The 18,003-nt window shown below is 38.8% G+C and overlaps 1 protein-coding gene across 4 annotated transcripts in view; it reads right to left on the bottom strand.

Annotated features, from left to right (window-relative positions):
• The window catches only part of KCNQ5 (potassium voltage-gated channel subfamily Q member 5), a 247,138-nt gene that overhangs the window by 114,180 nt on the left and 114,955 nt on the right, over window positions 1-18,003 (bottom strand). The window contains exon 1 of one of the 4 annotated variants that reach the window (XM_083730164.1): window positions 1,597-1,672. The exons of 2 other annotated variants lie outside the window; for them this stretch is intronic. Coding sequence is in view for 1 of the 2 variants with exons in the window: in XM_083730162.1 (XP_083586288.1) it covers window positions 1,597-1,616 (20 nt within the window). In the remaining variant the exon portion in view is untranslated. Of the gene's footprint in view, window positions 1-1,596; window positions 1,673-18,003 lie in introns of those variants that run through there. One more of the 4 variants, XM_083730162.1, reaches the window with a different exon arrangement.

The raw sequence follows: 18,003 nt of genomic DNA, 5'->3' as shown, positions 1-18,003 counted from the left end.
GTGCTGACAGTAGCCATGACCAAAGAAGCAGAAATGAAACCTATAAAACCATATGCAAGCAAATGTAAACATGAGCTGTCTAAGTGCAATTGAGCTAACACAATATGTAATTAATAATCCAGAAAACTGAGTATTAGCAGTGGGATACTGAGAAATTGAAAATAGCCCTTCCGTGAAGGGAGAGAATAGCTCTTCTATTAAGTTTTCCTCCCCCCCCCCCCAGCATCTTTCTGAGCCCCTACAAAATCTTTTTCATTTCATTGTCTAAATGAAGGCCATGCCTTTTACGATTAGTAGTTTAATACAGGAAGAGATGTTAATCTTCGGCTGATTCTATTAATGTAATTTATGTAGCGGTTTTCTAGTAATGTGATGTTAAGCAGAGCATGCCAAACGTATTTATGTCTTTTCTAAGGATTTCCTTTGTGGTGAAAATGCAGAAGTATCTTGCATCCACAATCCATATTCATTCTCTCTCTCTCTCTCTCTCTGTGTACATATGTATGTGACACACTGTTCTTTTTGTCTTCTATTATAAGTAATTTAAAATTTGCCAGATTGCCTACAGTTGGATGTCCAAAACTCCCACTAATTTCAGTGGGAGTTGAAATAAAATTTCTTAGGGCTAGAATTTGACCTCATTATGGACAGAGATTTGGACGATTACAGCACAATTCAAGCCAAGTCCATCACTTAAATTTCTATCAACTCAACTTTTTGAAAATACAGATAAGAAGTGGGGTTGCAAACTTTAATGCATTAATCAGTGTAATTAATCAACTACAAGCTTTAATTTTAGTTCAAAATTGCTACTCCCACATCATGTTTGAGCTCCGTTCCCTGTACATCAAACTCAGTCAAACAGAAGACATTTTTTTTTTCCTTTTAGTTTTATCCAAAGCTAGGAGACATTTCCCCCTACCTAATGTGAAAACTACAGTGGGTCAACAAATCAATAGGAAGCACTGTAAATAGTATGTATATGATAATACAAAAACATTTTGAATATTCAGTCTCCAATCATATAAACACTTACTTTTAAGTTCCACTGAACCATGAGGCATGTCTGAATTCAGTTCTTCAGATGTCTAGTTGAAAAAGAATCTTAGGTACGACAGTTAGGAAAGGCTCCTATAATACCCTTGACAGCTACGGTCATCAGTCATAGTAGACTGGGCTACTGGAGCCAATGATCCAACTCAGTATAAGACAGTTACATATATAATCAGCACTCATTTAAGAACTAACATCATGAGACAACAAGCTCTGAATCTTGATTATACAATCAACTCCATTGTTTACATACATGAACTAAGGACTGATTTCACACGGTATATGTTTGCATATTAGGTGATAGAGGCCCGATCGGTTCATTTTTGGACAATTCATTAAATTACTCATGCAAATCTGCCCAAATTAAACTTAGAAAAATCCCCTCCTTCACTGGCTCTTAGCAAAGGAATAATTCGCAAAGCAAGCAAGCAGAGCATTTCATTCACAGCGAGAATAAAAATGCCTCTTGAATCAGTATTAATCTTGTCTCTAAAGCGCTTCCCTACAGGGTGATTTTAAATAATGTCAACAGAAGCCTCTTACCTAATGCCATCTGAGTTCATAAGGGAATTGTTAAAGACAAGAAGTGAATACTGTAGATGAAAAGTTTTTCTTCCTCTAATATTTCTCCATTCCACAGTTGCCATGACAATCACAAGAGAAAGGGAATTCTGTGTTTACATTCCATTGTAACAAAACTTTTTCCAGAGTAGGAGCAGCTTTCAGTCCTTCATAATAATAAACTTTGCCTTTTATTTTTAAAATTGTACTCCTGCCCTATTATTAGGTTCTTTCTTGCTTGAACTGCAAATAAATTCCACATCTACTATATAGGAATATTGCCCCGGGGAATTTGTCTCACCTGTTTTAAATTGGAAAACTATATTTCAGCATTCCAAATACATGTATTTACTTCCTTGACTTTTGGGGTGCATTTCCCAAATTTTGCAAAGTAGTAGGTATGGTACAGGATCCAACTTGTTTCAAAACATAGAGACGAGGCAAGTACAAATGATTCTTGATGCTGATAACCCTGGAGCGTCATTATTAGAATGTTACCAAAAGCAATTACATTGTTGCTAGGTTGAAAAGATAATGGATAGCATGACTAATAGAGAAACAGGTGATCCAATGCTAAAAACCAAAAAAGGCAAAACCAAAATTATCTCTTCCTCTAGATCTAGCAGAAACAATCTGTAATAATGTCCCAAATTACTGTCATGTATTATTCACACATACACTTTCATTCTGGTCTTTTCTCTTTAACTATTAAACAAAGAAACCAATTTCCCAGTATCCCGATTGAATCTATTTTCAGCAATGAACCATCACCATAAAAATTAGAAAATGAAACTCTACTAAAGCATATAAAATGGGAAGTAGTCTGTCCCTTCTAGTTTTTTAAAATGCTGATTTGATGACCATCTTCAGGTTCAACTCAAAGCCACAACGAAGAGTCTTAAAGGCAAACAAATTTATGGTGGCATAATTTTTTTGTAGATCAGACTACACTTCATCAGATATATCTAACGAAGTGGACTCTGTCCATGCAACTTATCCCATAATAAATTTGTTCATCGTTCTCAATATGAACAGGAGTCTAGTGGCCCCTTAATGACCAACATGGTTACCTCTCTTGAAACTCAAAGCCAGTGCACATATTTGCTGAGGCTGCTATTGGGGAGTGTGGAAGCTGTAGCCCTGTTCGTATATTGCATAAGATCTTTACAAACTGCTCAAAAGGCTTCTGGCTTAGTCCTACCAGACAAGAGTTTTACATGCCATGAAAGCTTTTCCCGTATAGCTATACTCCAGATGTTATGCCACCATTTTCCAGTGCCAGTTTCCTCTAATGTTTTCCACTTCTGAACCATGGTAGTACGTGCTGCCACTAATAAAAGAATTAATGATGTCTTCAATTTCATTTCTTCATTTATACTATCAAATATTGATAATAGCACCAGTTGAGGTGTAGCTTGAACAGCTTTTCCAAGAATATTCCTCATTTCAATAAAAAAAATGGGAGCATAATGCCTGTGCCTAAGGGTACTCCCACCACATATGAAAATACGTTCCTCTATTTTCATATCCTCTTTCACAACTGGAAGATTGATTGGAGGTGGTGCAGGGAAGTTGAACCAGTGTATAATGCCATCTGTAATTTATTTTTAATGCAAGCTCCCTTGTTTTGGCTGATATTGATATGTTTAACTATTTCCCCTCCAGACCCTTTCCCATTTATCCTCCACAATTTTCTCCTGCAAGTCTGTTTCCCATATACGCTTCAAGCTATTTAGATTTCCAAATTCCATGTTTACTAAGCTCCTGACACAAATCTTTTGCTGTTGGGCCCAGGTTAAAAAACAACAACAACGTTTTCCATTTGTGTAAATTCACACGTTGCTTGGGTCTTAATCACAGGATCATGCAAAACTTTCCAAATACAGTATGGTATACCTGAAACCACTCTATATTCAGATCTTGGATTGCCAATTGTAACTGTTAACACATGATTGGTCTGTCATTAGGATAGAAGTCCAGTATGTGATAATAACCCTTGGGACGTAACTTAAGGAGGGCTCTCTGTATTGATGAGTCAATAGCAGAGTAATTGGAGAGTAGACAGGGATATATTTTTCTGCCATTTTCCCCAAATTGCCAACAAACATATGGTGAAGGGGTTATCATTTTTTTATTTTTTTTTGTAATGTCGCCACTGACACTAGACCATAAATAAGTGGGACCTCAGTGTGGTTAGAATAAGTTTCCATCAGACATACCGAATGCATACGAAACACTTCAAAATAAGATAATGAGTTGGGAAGCCCTCATTCCCACACATTACCCATGTTCTGAAATAAGCTGTATCTACACAATAAAATATCTATTTCCTTTTTTTCTGAAGTAGTAAAAAATAGCCTATCTATACACACACACACACACACACAGAGAGAGAGAGAGAGAGAGAGAGAGAGAGAGACACCTAAGGTACAGTAAGCCTGCAACTTACATGGGGTTTTTGTTCCTAGCCACTATTCATGTCACTGGAATGCATGCAAGTCGGTTCCATCTCTGCCTGCTTTCGGCGCAGAAAACAGTGTGCATGTCAGCAGTTGTGCGCATGCTGGTTGTGTGTGAGTGGGGAGGTGCCTGTATAGTCAAAATGCATTGGGTGCAATGACGGGTGGGATTACCAAAGTCTTTTCCCCAGACGCCCTCCCCCTTTCTTATTTTTTAATTATTATTTTTTGCCAAGTGCACAAAGCAGAATGTGCACAAGTTAAAAGTGCACAAATTTTAGGCTTACTGTACTTTTAAATCTTATCTTCCTATCTCTCCTCAAAGTGCTCTGAAGATTCGTTCCCTTCTATTTCAGTTCTGTCAACTAAAAGATGCTTAAAACAATTAGCAAAATAATTCAAAGTTTATTCACAACCAGCTGTACCGCTAGTAAGCGTGGCTTGTTCACAAAACCTTACTTTAATCTGAAGATGCACTTTAATTTAAAAGCATCCATATCACACAAAATCTGAATCATATTGCTTATTTTTTTCTGTCCAGAAAGTTGTATGCCATAGAACTAAAGTGAACTCCAAACATAGGCAGACAAAATTGTCCAGCTAACTTAATGACTAACATTAAGGCTGGGCTTTAAAAAAAATTCTGTATGGTATATGCTATAAAAATTCAGGTTAGTTGTATGTACAAGTGATGATTTTGTGCTAAAACAGAATTGTAAATGCAAATGTTCTAGCAAAGCGTATTATTTTATGTGTCGTTTTTCTTGGGCTACTACTGTATCTTTAGTTATTCACTTAATATTGTTGAGAAAATGAGGAATAAATCTGAATCATACCACTTTACATATTAAATGAACTCTTTTGGAGAAGTGCCCATGCTTAATCTGAATGTTTAGAATAGTAGTGTAAGACCTAAATAAAAAAAATAGTTGGGCCACTTACCGTTCTGCCATCTTTTATTCTCTGACAACCACAAAGGGCAATTGCCTCCAAGTCCTTGTGGGAAATCTTCAGGTCTGCCTAATTAAGTCTAATGCCACAATTACCAATGATCACAACCTTTGTGCTCAAGCATTCATCACAGCTAAACTGCATTGTCACAAATGGCTCTCCCCAGGTTCTCTGTATTAAGTTTGCATTCAGGGGCATACACAACTGCTTATCAAAGCATGCTGGAAATGAGAGAAATAAAAGATGAAGTCCCATAAGTAATGAGCGTGTGTTGTTTCGCTGGATCAGAACAAAGTTTCAACTAGACTAGCATTATGTTTCCAACAATGCAGAGAGGATTGGTCAAACATAATAGCTAAGAATGTTTTGGATAAGCTGTAACAGCCTAGCTTTATCCCAGTCTGCCACTGCTGGAGACTGAACACTGCCTTCTTTGAACATTTCTCTTAAGATTAAATGACTCCCTTTAAAAAAATAAGCTACATGGTGACTTTGCACTATTGGACAACATTTCTGATCACACAAGGCAGGGCACTCAATTTTTCCTTATCCCCCCTCCCACCTATTACGGTTCCCCACACCCCTGAAAAGTTGCTCCTGAGGGTTAGGGGGCTCCAGAATAGAATGAGCAATGGCACAAATGGCTGGAGCAGGCAGGAGCAAAAGTTTAGTGTCCCGCCTTATGAGAGCAGAAGCACTTTCCGCTAGTGCAGTTGGCTCCCAAACCCCACTTGCCATGAAGCACTTGAAAATTTCTCAAGGTCTTTGCAAACCATTTAATGTTTTTTTCTGTTTGTTGTATCAAGTGTTGTGGGCTGTGCTAGATACAGTGTAATTTTTAACCACATTTTTACAGACATACTGCAGATCACAGGGTGAGAAAGCCTGAGCTTGGTCATTGCCACCACTGGATACATGCCAATGAGCATCATCTTTAAAGGTCATTATGCTAGTTGACTATAATAATACCCTGCACTGATGAAGCATGTGGTGTGGGAAGAACTTTTCTCTCTCTCTTGGATCAACTGACACTCCAGACTCTAGCCACCTTGGATTAACCTAGCACCTCAGACTATTTCTACAACACAATGTAAAAACATCAAAAAATATAATTTCATTCACATCTCAAATTTAATTTAGAAGATGCAAGAGAAAAGCATATCAAATAAGATAATAATGTGCATAGTCAGTAAAATTTTGACTTAACACAACTCCTTCATGGGTGAACTTCACAACTGGTTTTGTGATTATATATATATATATATATATATATATATATATATATGGAAAATTTCTCTGTTGTTCATATTCTTGATCATATTAATTGTCCTTTTCTGTATCTTCCAACTCTATAGCATCCTTTTTCCTTTTTTTAAAAAAAGGAGTTAGTTGGAACTTCACACAATATTCCAAATGTGAACATACTACAAATTTATATCATGGGTTGAATCCCAAGGTGCATTCTGTGTATGGAAGTCTTCTTTTATTCACAGTAGATTTCATGTTAGAGTGCTGTGTGAGAAAAGTAAAATCCAAAGATGTTATTGAGCTCGTGTAAGAGCTTGTGTTTGTAGAAGAATGCTAATGGATCCCCCCCCCCCCCCGCATTTGTGGTGTTGTTGGTTTTTTATCCAATTACTGGATTTATCTGGTATAGCTGACATGCAGGGCAAAAGATGGATAACCTGGTTGTCACATGATAATTGCAATACTCAGCTCAATGATCATGAACCAGCTAGAAAGGGCTAGAAAGGCAGATTAAACTCCATGATCAAAGGCAGAGTATTGTACACATCAGTCCACTTAAGGCATACTAGTCTAGCCTGAATCTCTTGACATTTTCTGTAAAATGATTTCAGTGGTTACAGTTAGAAAAGGTCTCCCACATTTTGTGTATGCAAGTGAACAAATGGTAAAAAACAACTGAGAGTCTTGTTTATTATCGGATAAGTTTTTGTGGACTTCATCAGATGCATGAAAGCTAATGCCATAGTAAAGTTGTTAGCCTTTAAGGTTTTTGGTACAGCAGACTAAGACAGCTATACTACTGAAATATGTTTAAAAAGCCATTGTTTGCTTAAAGGATACCTTCATATTGAACCATCTTTTAAAATCAGGATCCCTATTATTCTTATTCTTTGCAAAATGTCAAAAGCTAATTCCTTACTTCAGTTTTGTACCATTCTGTGACATTTCACTCTCGTTGGATAAACTATAGTGTCAAAATTTAACAACGTTGTGTCAAAATAAATCTTGCATGTCAAGCAACAATCAGAAAACAGGGTATAAGGAAGCTGATAAAAATACTCAGATGCAACTTCTACTGGTAGAATTTATTCAAATAATAACAGTGAAAAAGAATTATAGGGCAGTATATCTGCAGCACATTATCAAATAATTACTGTGTTTGTTTAAAATTCATTCACACATGCAAACTCATACTTTGATTGCCAAAATAAAGAAATAAAATATAATCACTTGATCCAGAATCTAAATAACTTCGACCCTGGTTTTTTTAAATAAATGAAACTGCTTATTTCCATGTATGCATTAGATCAATTGATGAAAAGCCCTTGGGGAAAATTTCAGTGTCCAAATGGACATCTGAGCCGATTACCATACTCAAACTGTTTTCTAGATGTGTATTTTACACTCAGTCTGGAATTCCCACCAGCGGTGATAACACCAGTAAAAGTGGCAGATTATTGTGTACACATCATTAAGAGAGCTGCTAATGAGCTGTTGTATCCTGGCATTTGGATAATTCATGCAACAGTTTTGATACTGGTGAAAATTAACAGCTTTGTACTGCTTGAAGTTGCTAATTGGTGTAATACTGTACAGTAGAGTCACATGGCTGATTCAGATGCACCACTTGCTAAATCACAGCATAGCATTAAGTGAATGAGCCTGGCCTTGCTCCCCTTGCCAGCTAGTGCACTTCCACCTTGTCCAGTGTAGCCCCAAGATGTTCAGAAGCGTTTGCTTCCATTTTGAACCATAACTGATGTAGTTGGCTTAGTTTCACTAACCATAGTTAAAGTTATCCAGTTTGTCTGAGGTTTGGACGATACAACAAACTGCATTTATTATAGTAAAGGGGATTTGAACTGCCGACCTTCTGATCGGCAAGCCCTAGGCTCTGTGGTTTAACCCACAGTGCCACCTGCATCCCGCATTTATTATACTGGGAAGTAAAAAATTTCAACTCCTCCTCCTTGTGGCTGCTCCAGGTGAGCAGTGCACTAGCCTGGAGAGATTCTAGGCTTGTTTTTGTAATGCAGAATCAGCTATTGTGAAATACCAGACATAAATACAGTACCTGCAAAACTTATCATGGCAATCTCTGTGTTGGTATGATGGACCTGTTTAGACTCACTCTGCAATGGATTTACCTTACTTTTAATTACAAACTTTGCAGAAGCTCAAGGGCCCCACGATTCTAATTTCCACAATTCAAATGATGTTTGAGTACTCCCACTATTAGGGACACGGGTGTGGGTTAAACCGCAGAGCCTAGGACTTGCCGATCAGAAGGTCAGCGGTTCGAATCCCTGTGACGGGGTGAGTTCCTGTTTCTCGGTCCCAGCTCTTGCCAACCTAGCAGTTTGAAAGCACCTCAAAGTGCAAGTAGATAAATAGGTACCGTTCTGGTGGGAAGGTAAACGGCATTTCCATGCGCTGCTCTGGTTCGCCGGAAGCGGCTTAGTCATGCTGGCCACATGACCCGGAAGCTGAACGCTGGCTCCCTCGGCCAATAAAGCGAGATGAGCTCCGCAACCCCAGAGTTGGTCACGACTGGACCTAATGGTCAGGGGTCCCTTTACCTTTACCTTACTCCCACTATTTATTAAAAAAACACCCTTCCCCTCTTAATAATAAACAATTAAGAAAATGTCTGTGGGGGCAGGATGTGGGAGGTCAGAATGACATGAGCCCCATTCAAACACACATGCAAGGAGAAGCGGGGACACATTGCCGAGCTCCACCTATCATAGCATGTCATTTCTATCAAGTTTGAGGGCGAAGGCCGAGGCAGGGCCCTCCTCTGCTCAATGAGGCTCCCCCATTGTGCAGGGTCTTAAATCACACACAGAGCCTCCATGGGTGGAGCAGACTTCCCCCCTCAAAACCATTCAGTGGGGCTTATCTTAAGGAAAGCATGTATAGGATTGCAGCCTAAGGCTATATTCTCCTCCCATTACCCAATCTTTTCTTTACACAATGGTTATGAGTTAAACAAGAAAAATTTGGAAAGAGGAATGATAACAATATATAGTTTAGTATTCTCTTTATCACCAGTCTCTGCCTTAACTACAGAATGTGCAGAAGTGAGTGTTATGTCTGGGGAACATGAATTTACCAAGGGATCAAAAAAACAGTTATCTAAATTCTGAAGTATTGTGGGCAACATAAATGCTCAGACGTCAGTGCTGACAGCCGGCTAATGCCTTATTTTAATTACACACCCTGCAGAAGCTCAGGTGCCTCACGCTTCTTTCTGATTCCCACAATTAATGTTTGAAGAGCGACTCATGGATCTCACCAATCAGAAGGTCACCTGGAGTCTCACTTCAAATATTACTTTAATTGCAGGCAATTAAATTGTGAGGAGTGCAAATTGAGTTGCGAGGCACTCAAAGCTTCTGAAAGTCATGCTGTTAAAGTAATGTATGAATTGGCTTGCATAGCTCACTCGTGCTGCCATTTGCTGCTGTGTATTCTTTCATTTTTGGTCAACCGACGCCTCCTGATGTTGTCCATTATCTGCTGGTTTTCTTGGCACACGACTGCAGCTTTTTAGAAAAGTTGCCACTGAGTGCAGAAAGCCAGTCCAACTTCAGATTAGGGGTTTATTTATTTATTTTAAACATTTCTCTATAGTGCCTTACTGATCAAGTATTCAAGGCAGCTACTGAAATAAATTAAATGAATTTTAAATAAGACACTTCTTTGGGGGAAAAATAGCCCTTTTCAGGCACTCAGGAGACTCACATGGTTAGAATTATGTAAGGGGAGAAGAAGGACATGCTAGCTAATGCCATCCCTGCCATTGTGGTAGCCACTGAATACACTCATGAGTAAACCCTACTGGAAATGTTACTTCTGAGCTAAACCTATATCTATATCTATATCTCCAGTCTTCTTCTGGACTGGGCTGCAGATCTTATAACTGGTTCAATCAAGAACTTTTGAGAGGAGGCACTAGAAGGATTACAGGAATATAATAAATTATTAGGGGGTATGATAAGGACAGTAAGAGGCCAAACAGAAAAAAGAGGAAGCAAAATAAACGATGGGGCTATGAGTGTTGCAAAGGTGCAGGAGAGGTCATAAAGCAGAAGATACAAATGGAAAGCAGATCTGTGCTCTGGAAGCACAGAGACAGTGGTAAACGTCTATCTGAGCAAAGTGAAGGATACATTGGGCGTAACTCAAGGAGGTGGTGGAGATTTGTGATCAGAACTCTCATCTCTTTCCATTTTATCAAATAGCAGCAACTGAAACTCTGTCTGTCTGTCTGTGTGTTTTAAGCTTTCTCTCTAGGCCGTCTTCCGAATGAAAATCACCCCCTCTAAAGCTGCTATTTGTCCTGTGTAGGTTTGTAGGGGTGTGTGTGTGTAGTATACAAATAAAGTTTCCCCTAATGGTGCATACAACCATTCTGGTATGCGTGAGAAAGTGAGGGAGAGAAAGATTATTAAAAAAACCCACCACTGAGGAAAGAACCCCCCCGCCAGAGCAAAACAGTCCCAATCTGCCCCCCTCCAACAGCTATTTACTAAAATTTAATGATATTGCAGATGTAATCACAGCTCTTTGTTTACTTGTCTAATTAGGCCTGTATATAATTTTACTTACACCGAGTGATAATGAACTAAGTCACACTTGGAGCTAATCCGTTGAAATAAACGGTTACTTAATTCCATTGATTTCAGCGGCTCTACTCTGAGCGTGACTAGCACTGAATATCACCCATTGTATTTAATAATGCATTTATAGAACACGAGTTACAATACTGCTCATGACCTGCGGTGTTTTCAAATAACACCTAAACTGTGGAACAAACTTCCAACTCTCGAGGTTTTGAAGTGGTATTTTGTAAATAAATGTATTATACAGTCAAATCATTGCCGTTTTTTATTTGGTTTATATATTAGATATATCTTATACAAAACGTTCTACCTCAGAGCACCAGGAGTGGCTTTCCTGGTGGAGTGGAGCCACAGCAATAGCCTCCTGGCAGCAGCGATGCTGCCACTTAAGAGGAGGGAGAAGGGTGAGGTAGCAGTGAAGCTGGGACCATACAGGTACACTGGTTTGAGGGCTGGATTGGCTTTGCTAGTGTCCCTGTGCAGCCATTACCTTGCTTTTCCCGCTCCCGGTAAGGGGCAGTGATGCTTACTGCTGCTACAGCTGCAGCTCAACTCCAATGGACAAGCTGCTCCTACTGCACAGGACTACAGCTGATAAAAACAAATGTCCTAAGTCAGGTAGGAAAATGCATTGCACCTGATTTCCCACTGTGCAAACCGCAGGGTCACATGCTCCTCCTGTTTTGCACTTCTACTTTCAGTTTTAAATAAACCACAGCTCCATGTAATATCTGAATTCGGGAGACGGTGATTTGTTTTCTTGAAAATCAGAAAAGATCTAAAACCCTGGTATATCCTGATCTGTTGTAGCTATTTTGGGACACTAAGATTGGTGTCATAATGATAGCTCCCAATTTTCCCCCTCTCCTGTGAATACTGCATCAGTTATGTTATGTTGTGTGTGTGTAATGCTTCAAAGAACTATAGTGTAGGTGTCATAGTAGTATCGTCTTTTGCAGAAAAACAAATCAAATCAAATATGTTTTCTGGAAAAATAGGACGTATTGTTTCTGAAGCATTTATGAAAAGAACAACCTTTTGCAATCTGTTTTGGCAAACAGCTGAGCTTTCCTTTCAAGCCCTCTTATAAGTGAGCAAAGAATAAATGTTGCTGAATGTCACTCTTGTCATCTGTTAAAAACCATCAAGAGGGAACTTACTTACATTGCTTAATGAGTCTAGTGTAGTAAACAGCTATTAGACTGGGACTAAGTTTGGATGCTGCATTGAACTATGGTTTAGTGCTATATGAAGAAGCCTTGGATTTAGTATGCTCTCCCTCCCCCCCCTTTCCTCCAGTGCAGCCATCAGGAGGACTTTGGAAGCATTTCCTTCCATTTTCAATGAATGCAGCTTGTCAATAACGTTTGAATTGGGAGGAACTGCTACTAGGTTTAATTATGCTTTGTCCAAACAAACTTCATAACGTAGTTTACAATCCTTGCTTGTTCAGATTAACTATTGTTCATAGTTTGCACATAAAGTCAAACCAAGTGAAAATGGAAACAAACACTTCCAAAGTTTTCCTCACAGCTGGTGCTGTACGGTGGCACCAAGATTTAAGATTCAAGCCCCACATTCATACATTGATATCAGGATTTTAAAGCATCATTATTACAATCCCATATTCTCCTCATAAATGCCACATGTGAGGGGTAGCGGTCGTATGTGTATCGTAGAATTTAAATTTCACTATGGAACCTAAATTACTGGCACCAAACTTTGTGTGATACTCCCCCCCCAAAAAAAAACCCACCCCATTTCCCCCCACATCACTACTCATGGTCATATCTCAAAGGGATCCTTTTAGATGGCCTATCCATGTTCCAGAAATGGATGCTAAATCAATTTCCAACTTCCAACATATAAACAGCCACTGAGACCGTGTCAACTCTGAATGGGCATATTTAACACTATCCTCAAAGTGACTGTGTGATATACTTCCACTTTCCAGCTTTTATTTCCATATTAAGTTTATATAGTTGGCAGGGAAATGAGTAGATGTAAAATATCAGAGTGTTGCTGTTTCTTAATTCTCATTGAAGTCAGACTAAGCCAGAAGCTATAGTACAAAACTGCAACATAATAATGGCTGTCAAAATATTTTTAAAATATATCTGTATTAGACTGATCTTTTACCCAGAGGGGCTTCATAGATATCATTCACAAAACTTGTAGCAATTATGCTATGCAACAATATCTTTCCATTTTTATTTTAGGAAGCTCAGAAGATATGCGATCCTTTAAACTGGTTGAATTGTGCTCCCTTGATTTATTTATGAGCTGATTCACATATTGGTGAATCAAACAGTTTCCTGGATACGGAAGTAAAGTGGAATTGGGCAGTGTAGGTGTACGTTGATTATGCAACGTCCCCAGTTCCTGGAAGTATTCCATCCAGTTTTGAGGAATATCACTTGAATATACATGCATCCAGTGTGACTCAGAGAAGACAGCACGTTCTGTGTGACATTTGTCTGCTTGCTCCTCTACTTCAGATAAAGAATTCACCAATATGCAAGCCATCTTTTAGAATAGGTTTACAGTCTCCTTTATAGCAACATATACTCTCACATGAATGAAAAACTGCAGATATTTAGCACAGTTTCTCCTTTGGGACTCTTTACTTCTCTTCGGTTTGTTCATTTTGTATATGACTTATAATTACTTCATCACTTTCACCGTCTCCCTCTCCCCAGGGAGATATCACTTCAATGGTATTAACCTTCCCACAGCATCTTTTATACATAATCTGTATACAGAGAGGATGAACAACTCAGTGTATTTTTCAAAGTTCCTTCTTAAGGCAGTATTATTGAACCATAAACTAATTTGTCTGCATTACAGAAGAACATAGGGTGATGGAGATTTCAAATGATGTTTTTCAGATGTTTCCCCTCTCTATTGTTCTTATCCAAAACATGCTATAAAGAAAGGATTTGCTTGAAATTCCAAGTTCGAATGATACCAAAATAGCTCATTGATGCAGACCAATGAAAATCCTGTTTGGATTGGGTTGTCATGTATTTCTCAGGCATAACTGGCTCACTATGTAAACTGGATATCCCTGCAGTTTCATGGAGTTATGCAAAGATTTATGGGGAGATTTAAGTCCCCACCCATATAAGTAGCTGTTTTACATTAAGAGGAAGAGTTGTCACATATAGCAATTTAAAGCAGCGTCCAGAGGATGCTTCCATACATACTAGCCATAAGAACAAATGACCAAGGAAATTCACTAATAAGGATTTGAAGCCCTTCAAACATCTGCATCAGGTGTATCCAATCTGGTGTCCCCTCCAGATACTGTTGGACCCATCCCTGATCATCAGCCATGTTGACAGGGGCTGATGGGAGAGCACCACATTTGTCAATCCCGCTGAAGATATTGTTGGACACTATCTCTCATAGGTCACAGACAGCTTGGCCGATACCAGATATGATGGGAACTGTAGTCCAACTTTCTCGCCATTGTGTAGGACTGGTGAGGAAGCACTCTGTACCATGAACCAAACCCTACAACTCGAGTGACTAAAAGAAGCAGGAAGAAGGGTATTAGGCAGGATACAAGTCCAGCTGATTCAGGAAGGGCATGGGCAGTGAGCATTGATATTAGTTCAGGTGGACTTTTAAAAACCACGAACGGTTCTTAAGAATGGGGAATGCAATCCATACCATTCAGTTAAAGCTGTGGGTGCTACATAAGGGTTGGATTATGAAATCATTAATATTAGTAAAGGGAAAAAAATACCTACTGGAAATGATAATAACATGTTACTATTATCTTTCATATACATGTCCAGTGTAACTGAAAAAGAAGCTGCTACCGCTATAGAATCCGCTGGTCCCCTGGCCTCATCAAAAGCATTTGTTCTCGCTAATGATAATTGCTCACATTAGATGTAGCATGGAATTTCTACATCTGCTGTAAAAGGTAATGCATTTCGTATTGGTTGAAATACAGACAATTTAAAGAATGGTTTAAATTAAAGTCAATATATCTTTATGTTTTTCTAGCATACACATTTGTATGAATGATGCTAGATAATATAACAAATTTAGTTGATCTCTAAGGTGCTACTGGAAGGATTTTTTTTATATTTTGTTTCGGCTAGATAATATGACATCCTTGCAAATGAGGGGTGGGTGGGACTTGGGATACTGAGGTTATATGATAGACTGTTTTTTGGAATAGTAGTAACATCCCCCTTATGTAGATTCACAGCATTACTGCCAAAGACCTTTTTTAACTGTACTTCCAGTCAGTCCAAAAGAAATAACCACTTTTCTTCACCCACCCTTCCTTTTCCTAACTTATTTGAAAGAATTGCTCTAATCAAGCATAAGTGTCTACTATTTGTTAGTTCCAGAAGAAACATGCCATCTATGTAATTCCATAGGGTCAGCACTATGCTAATATTACCAACAACACATCCATTGAATACCTATTCATAGCTGTCAACTTTTCCCTTTTCTTGCGAGGAATCCTATTCGGAATAAGGGAATTTCCCTTTAAAAAATGGAAACGTTGACAGCTATGTACCTATTCTTGTGAAGCAGACGAACCCATCAAATGTATGGCCACCACATGAAAGGCAGCCCAGGTTCAGCATTATGTCCAAACTGGGCCACTGAATAGTGGCATGGCAGGGCCCTGATTGACTCCAACTGCAGAAGCTGAGGCTGCTGAAGAGGCCAGAGACCATCTTGATTGTTTTTTTAGTGCCATCCCAGGTCATCAAACTTGAGCTTCCGCAGCTGTTGTCCACCATGAAACACCGTTGGCAGGATTGGCAGCAACAGCAGCAGGTCTGTCCTGTGCTTAAGATACTATTTTATTCTCTTGTTAATTATGCTGTTTTAAATGTGAATTTTGCCTTCTTTTAGTAATGTTTACTTTTGAAATGTTTAAGATAATATTTTAATTGTCTATTAATTATGTTGCTTTGAACGTGTACTATATATTTGACTTTCTGGATTCTGGATATCTTTATTCTAGATTGTTTTGTTTGGTGTTTCAATGTGTTTATAAACTGCTATGACATTTTTTTCTTAAAAACAAAGTGGTATAGAAATGAAATAATAATAATATCAATAGATAAATAAATAAATGCAAAACCATGTTGGTTTTCAATAGAGAGAGAAGGATGGGAGAAAGGGAGGGAGCATTCATTCTCAAGGCTGGTTCCTAAATGGCAAGGCATGGTCTGTACTGGGTCTATGTTGGGTGGGTGTCAAACTACTATTACCCCGCTTCTTAAGCCTAACAAGCAAAAGAATATCACCACAGGCTGACTGCAAAATTCTCTATAGTTGAGGAGGATGGTTTCATGGCAACTCAAGAGGGGTTTAATTCCTTTTTGAATTAAGTGGGGTTTTTTTAACCCAACAACATGATTTCTTTGGATTTCTCCTCCTAGGCCCTTTGAGGAACAAATGCATTTTCCCCAGCACACTGGGAAACCCTTATGTCCCTATGGGACTGCAGCATAGGTGGTCAATACCTCCAGTGGTACTGAAGAGCAAATGGCTAGATAATTTATTCCATCAGTTTCTAGCCTATAAGGAGAAAAGGATGAAACACCAGCCACTTCTCATTTGGTTAAAAAACAAAACAAAAAAGCACTGGTGGCTAAATTTAGAATTCCCTAATTACAAGCAACCCGCCCCCCGCCACTCCAATGGTGTTTTAAAAGGCTAGTAATCTCAGCAGGTCTAATAACTATGCTGGAAACAGGGGTGTTTTTTAATCAATAAGCTGCCTGCAGCAATAAGACAAGGACTAAACTGAATAGGATACTCTGGTTTCCCTTTTCAAGTTTTTCATTTAGGTGCAATAAGTGGAGAGTCAACACACTTTAAGAGTTAAACAAGATACGCCAAAAGCTTTCTCCAATGTTTTAAGCATTATAAATTGAAGAAATTCCCTCCCCCCCTTTATATACCCCTCCTAACTTTCTGTACCAGCAAGAGGGCTGGTTCCTAAGCGACCACTAGCTGTTGAATGAAAAGGTCACATTCTATTGCACATTCCACCCTCAGCAGCCAGAAAGCCTGCAATCAAACGTTATGATTCATAATCTGCTCAGAGAGATAATTAATTAGGGTGCACATACCACAAAAAAATCAGGGAAATGGGTGTTAAATGAGCAACAGCATTCTAAATTCCATCTTACGGATAATAGCAATCTTGTAAATTGGAGGACATGTAAAAAGCCAGTCCTTCTACGGGCCAATTAGCATCGCACATAACTCCATGGAGTTCAACAGAGCCTTGCCCCTCTTCCCCCACTCCATCACCACCATTAGTGTGCATGCAGGCATTGTGCCAGGCCATTATGGGAAATGGGTGGCCTGTGGTTGCCTCCCATATTCCACTTCAGCATTTCTTCTGTGCACAATGAATACAGCTGGTTAGATTGCATATTGTTATCACTTCCTGTAATATCATTCTGATGGTAGGTCCAGGTGGAAGAAGTCACACAGTAGCCACTCTAAAGTCTGCCGCATAGCACATGTTACTGCCGTGGAGTCCATCTCGAGTCTGAGTTCACTCTGAAGCTGCTACTTTAATTACACATATCTGTTTCTTCTAATGCTTATGTGCTCTCTGGTTTGTCACAATGTCTAGAACAGACTTCCTCAACCTGGTGCCCTTCAGGTGTTTTAGACTACAGTTCCCACCCGTCCCCATCAACACATGTGGTGTGCACAAGGTTGCAGAAGATCAGTCTAGAATGCCAGCTGTTCTTAAATGGGTATGCAATTGTTTGGTTGTTTGAACTATTTTCTTCCCCTTTCTGAAGCAGAGGAAGAGCAGACTTTTCTAACAGCTAGTATACTAATGGATTAATTCATATTATGTATTTTTTATTATAAATACAATGACAATAATAAACACAGCTTTCATTCTGCAGGACTAGAAATGTATTTTTATCTACCACTGCATATATCCTTTACCTTAATTTCAACCTGGCTTAACTGTGTGAAGCTATTTTGTATGCTAATTCGTGGTTTCAGAGGTACTTTGGTTCCTACAGAAATTTTTCAAATTATTTAATAGTTTGATAACAGAATTCTCCATTGATTTAGAAAGATGGGCA

Source organism: Podarcis gaigeae (genome assembly GCF_964106915.1).
Source record: "Podarcis gaigeae genome assembly, chromosome: 3".
Lineage (NCBI taxonomy): Eukaryota > Metazoa > Chordata > Lepidosauria > Squamata > Lacertidae > Podarcis > Podarcis gaigeae.
The sequence above is the reverse complement of the archived record's forward strand: the minus strand, read 5'-3'. Positions and strand labels throughout refer to the sequence as shown.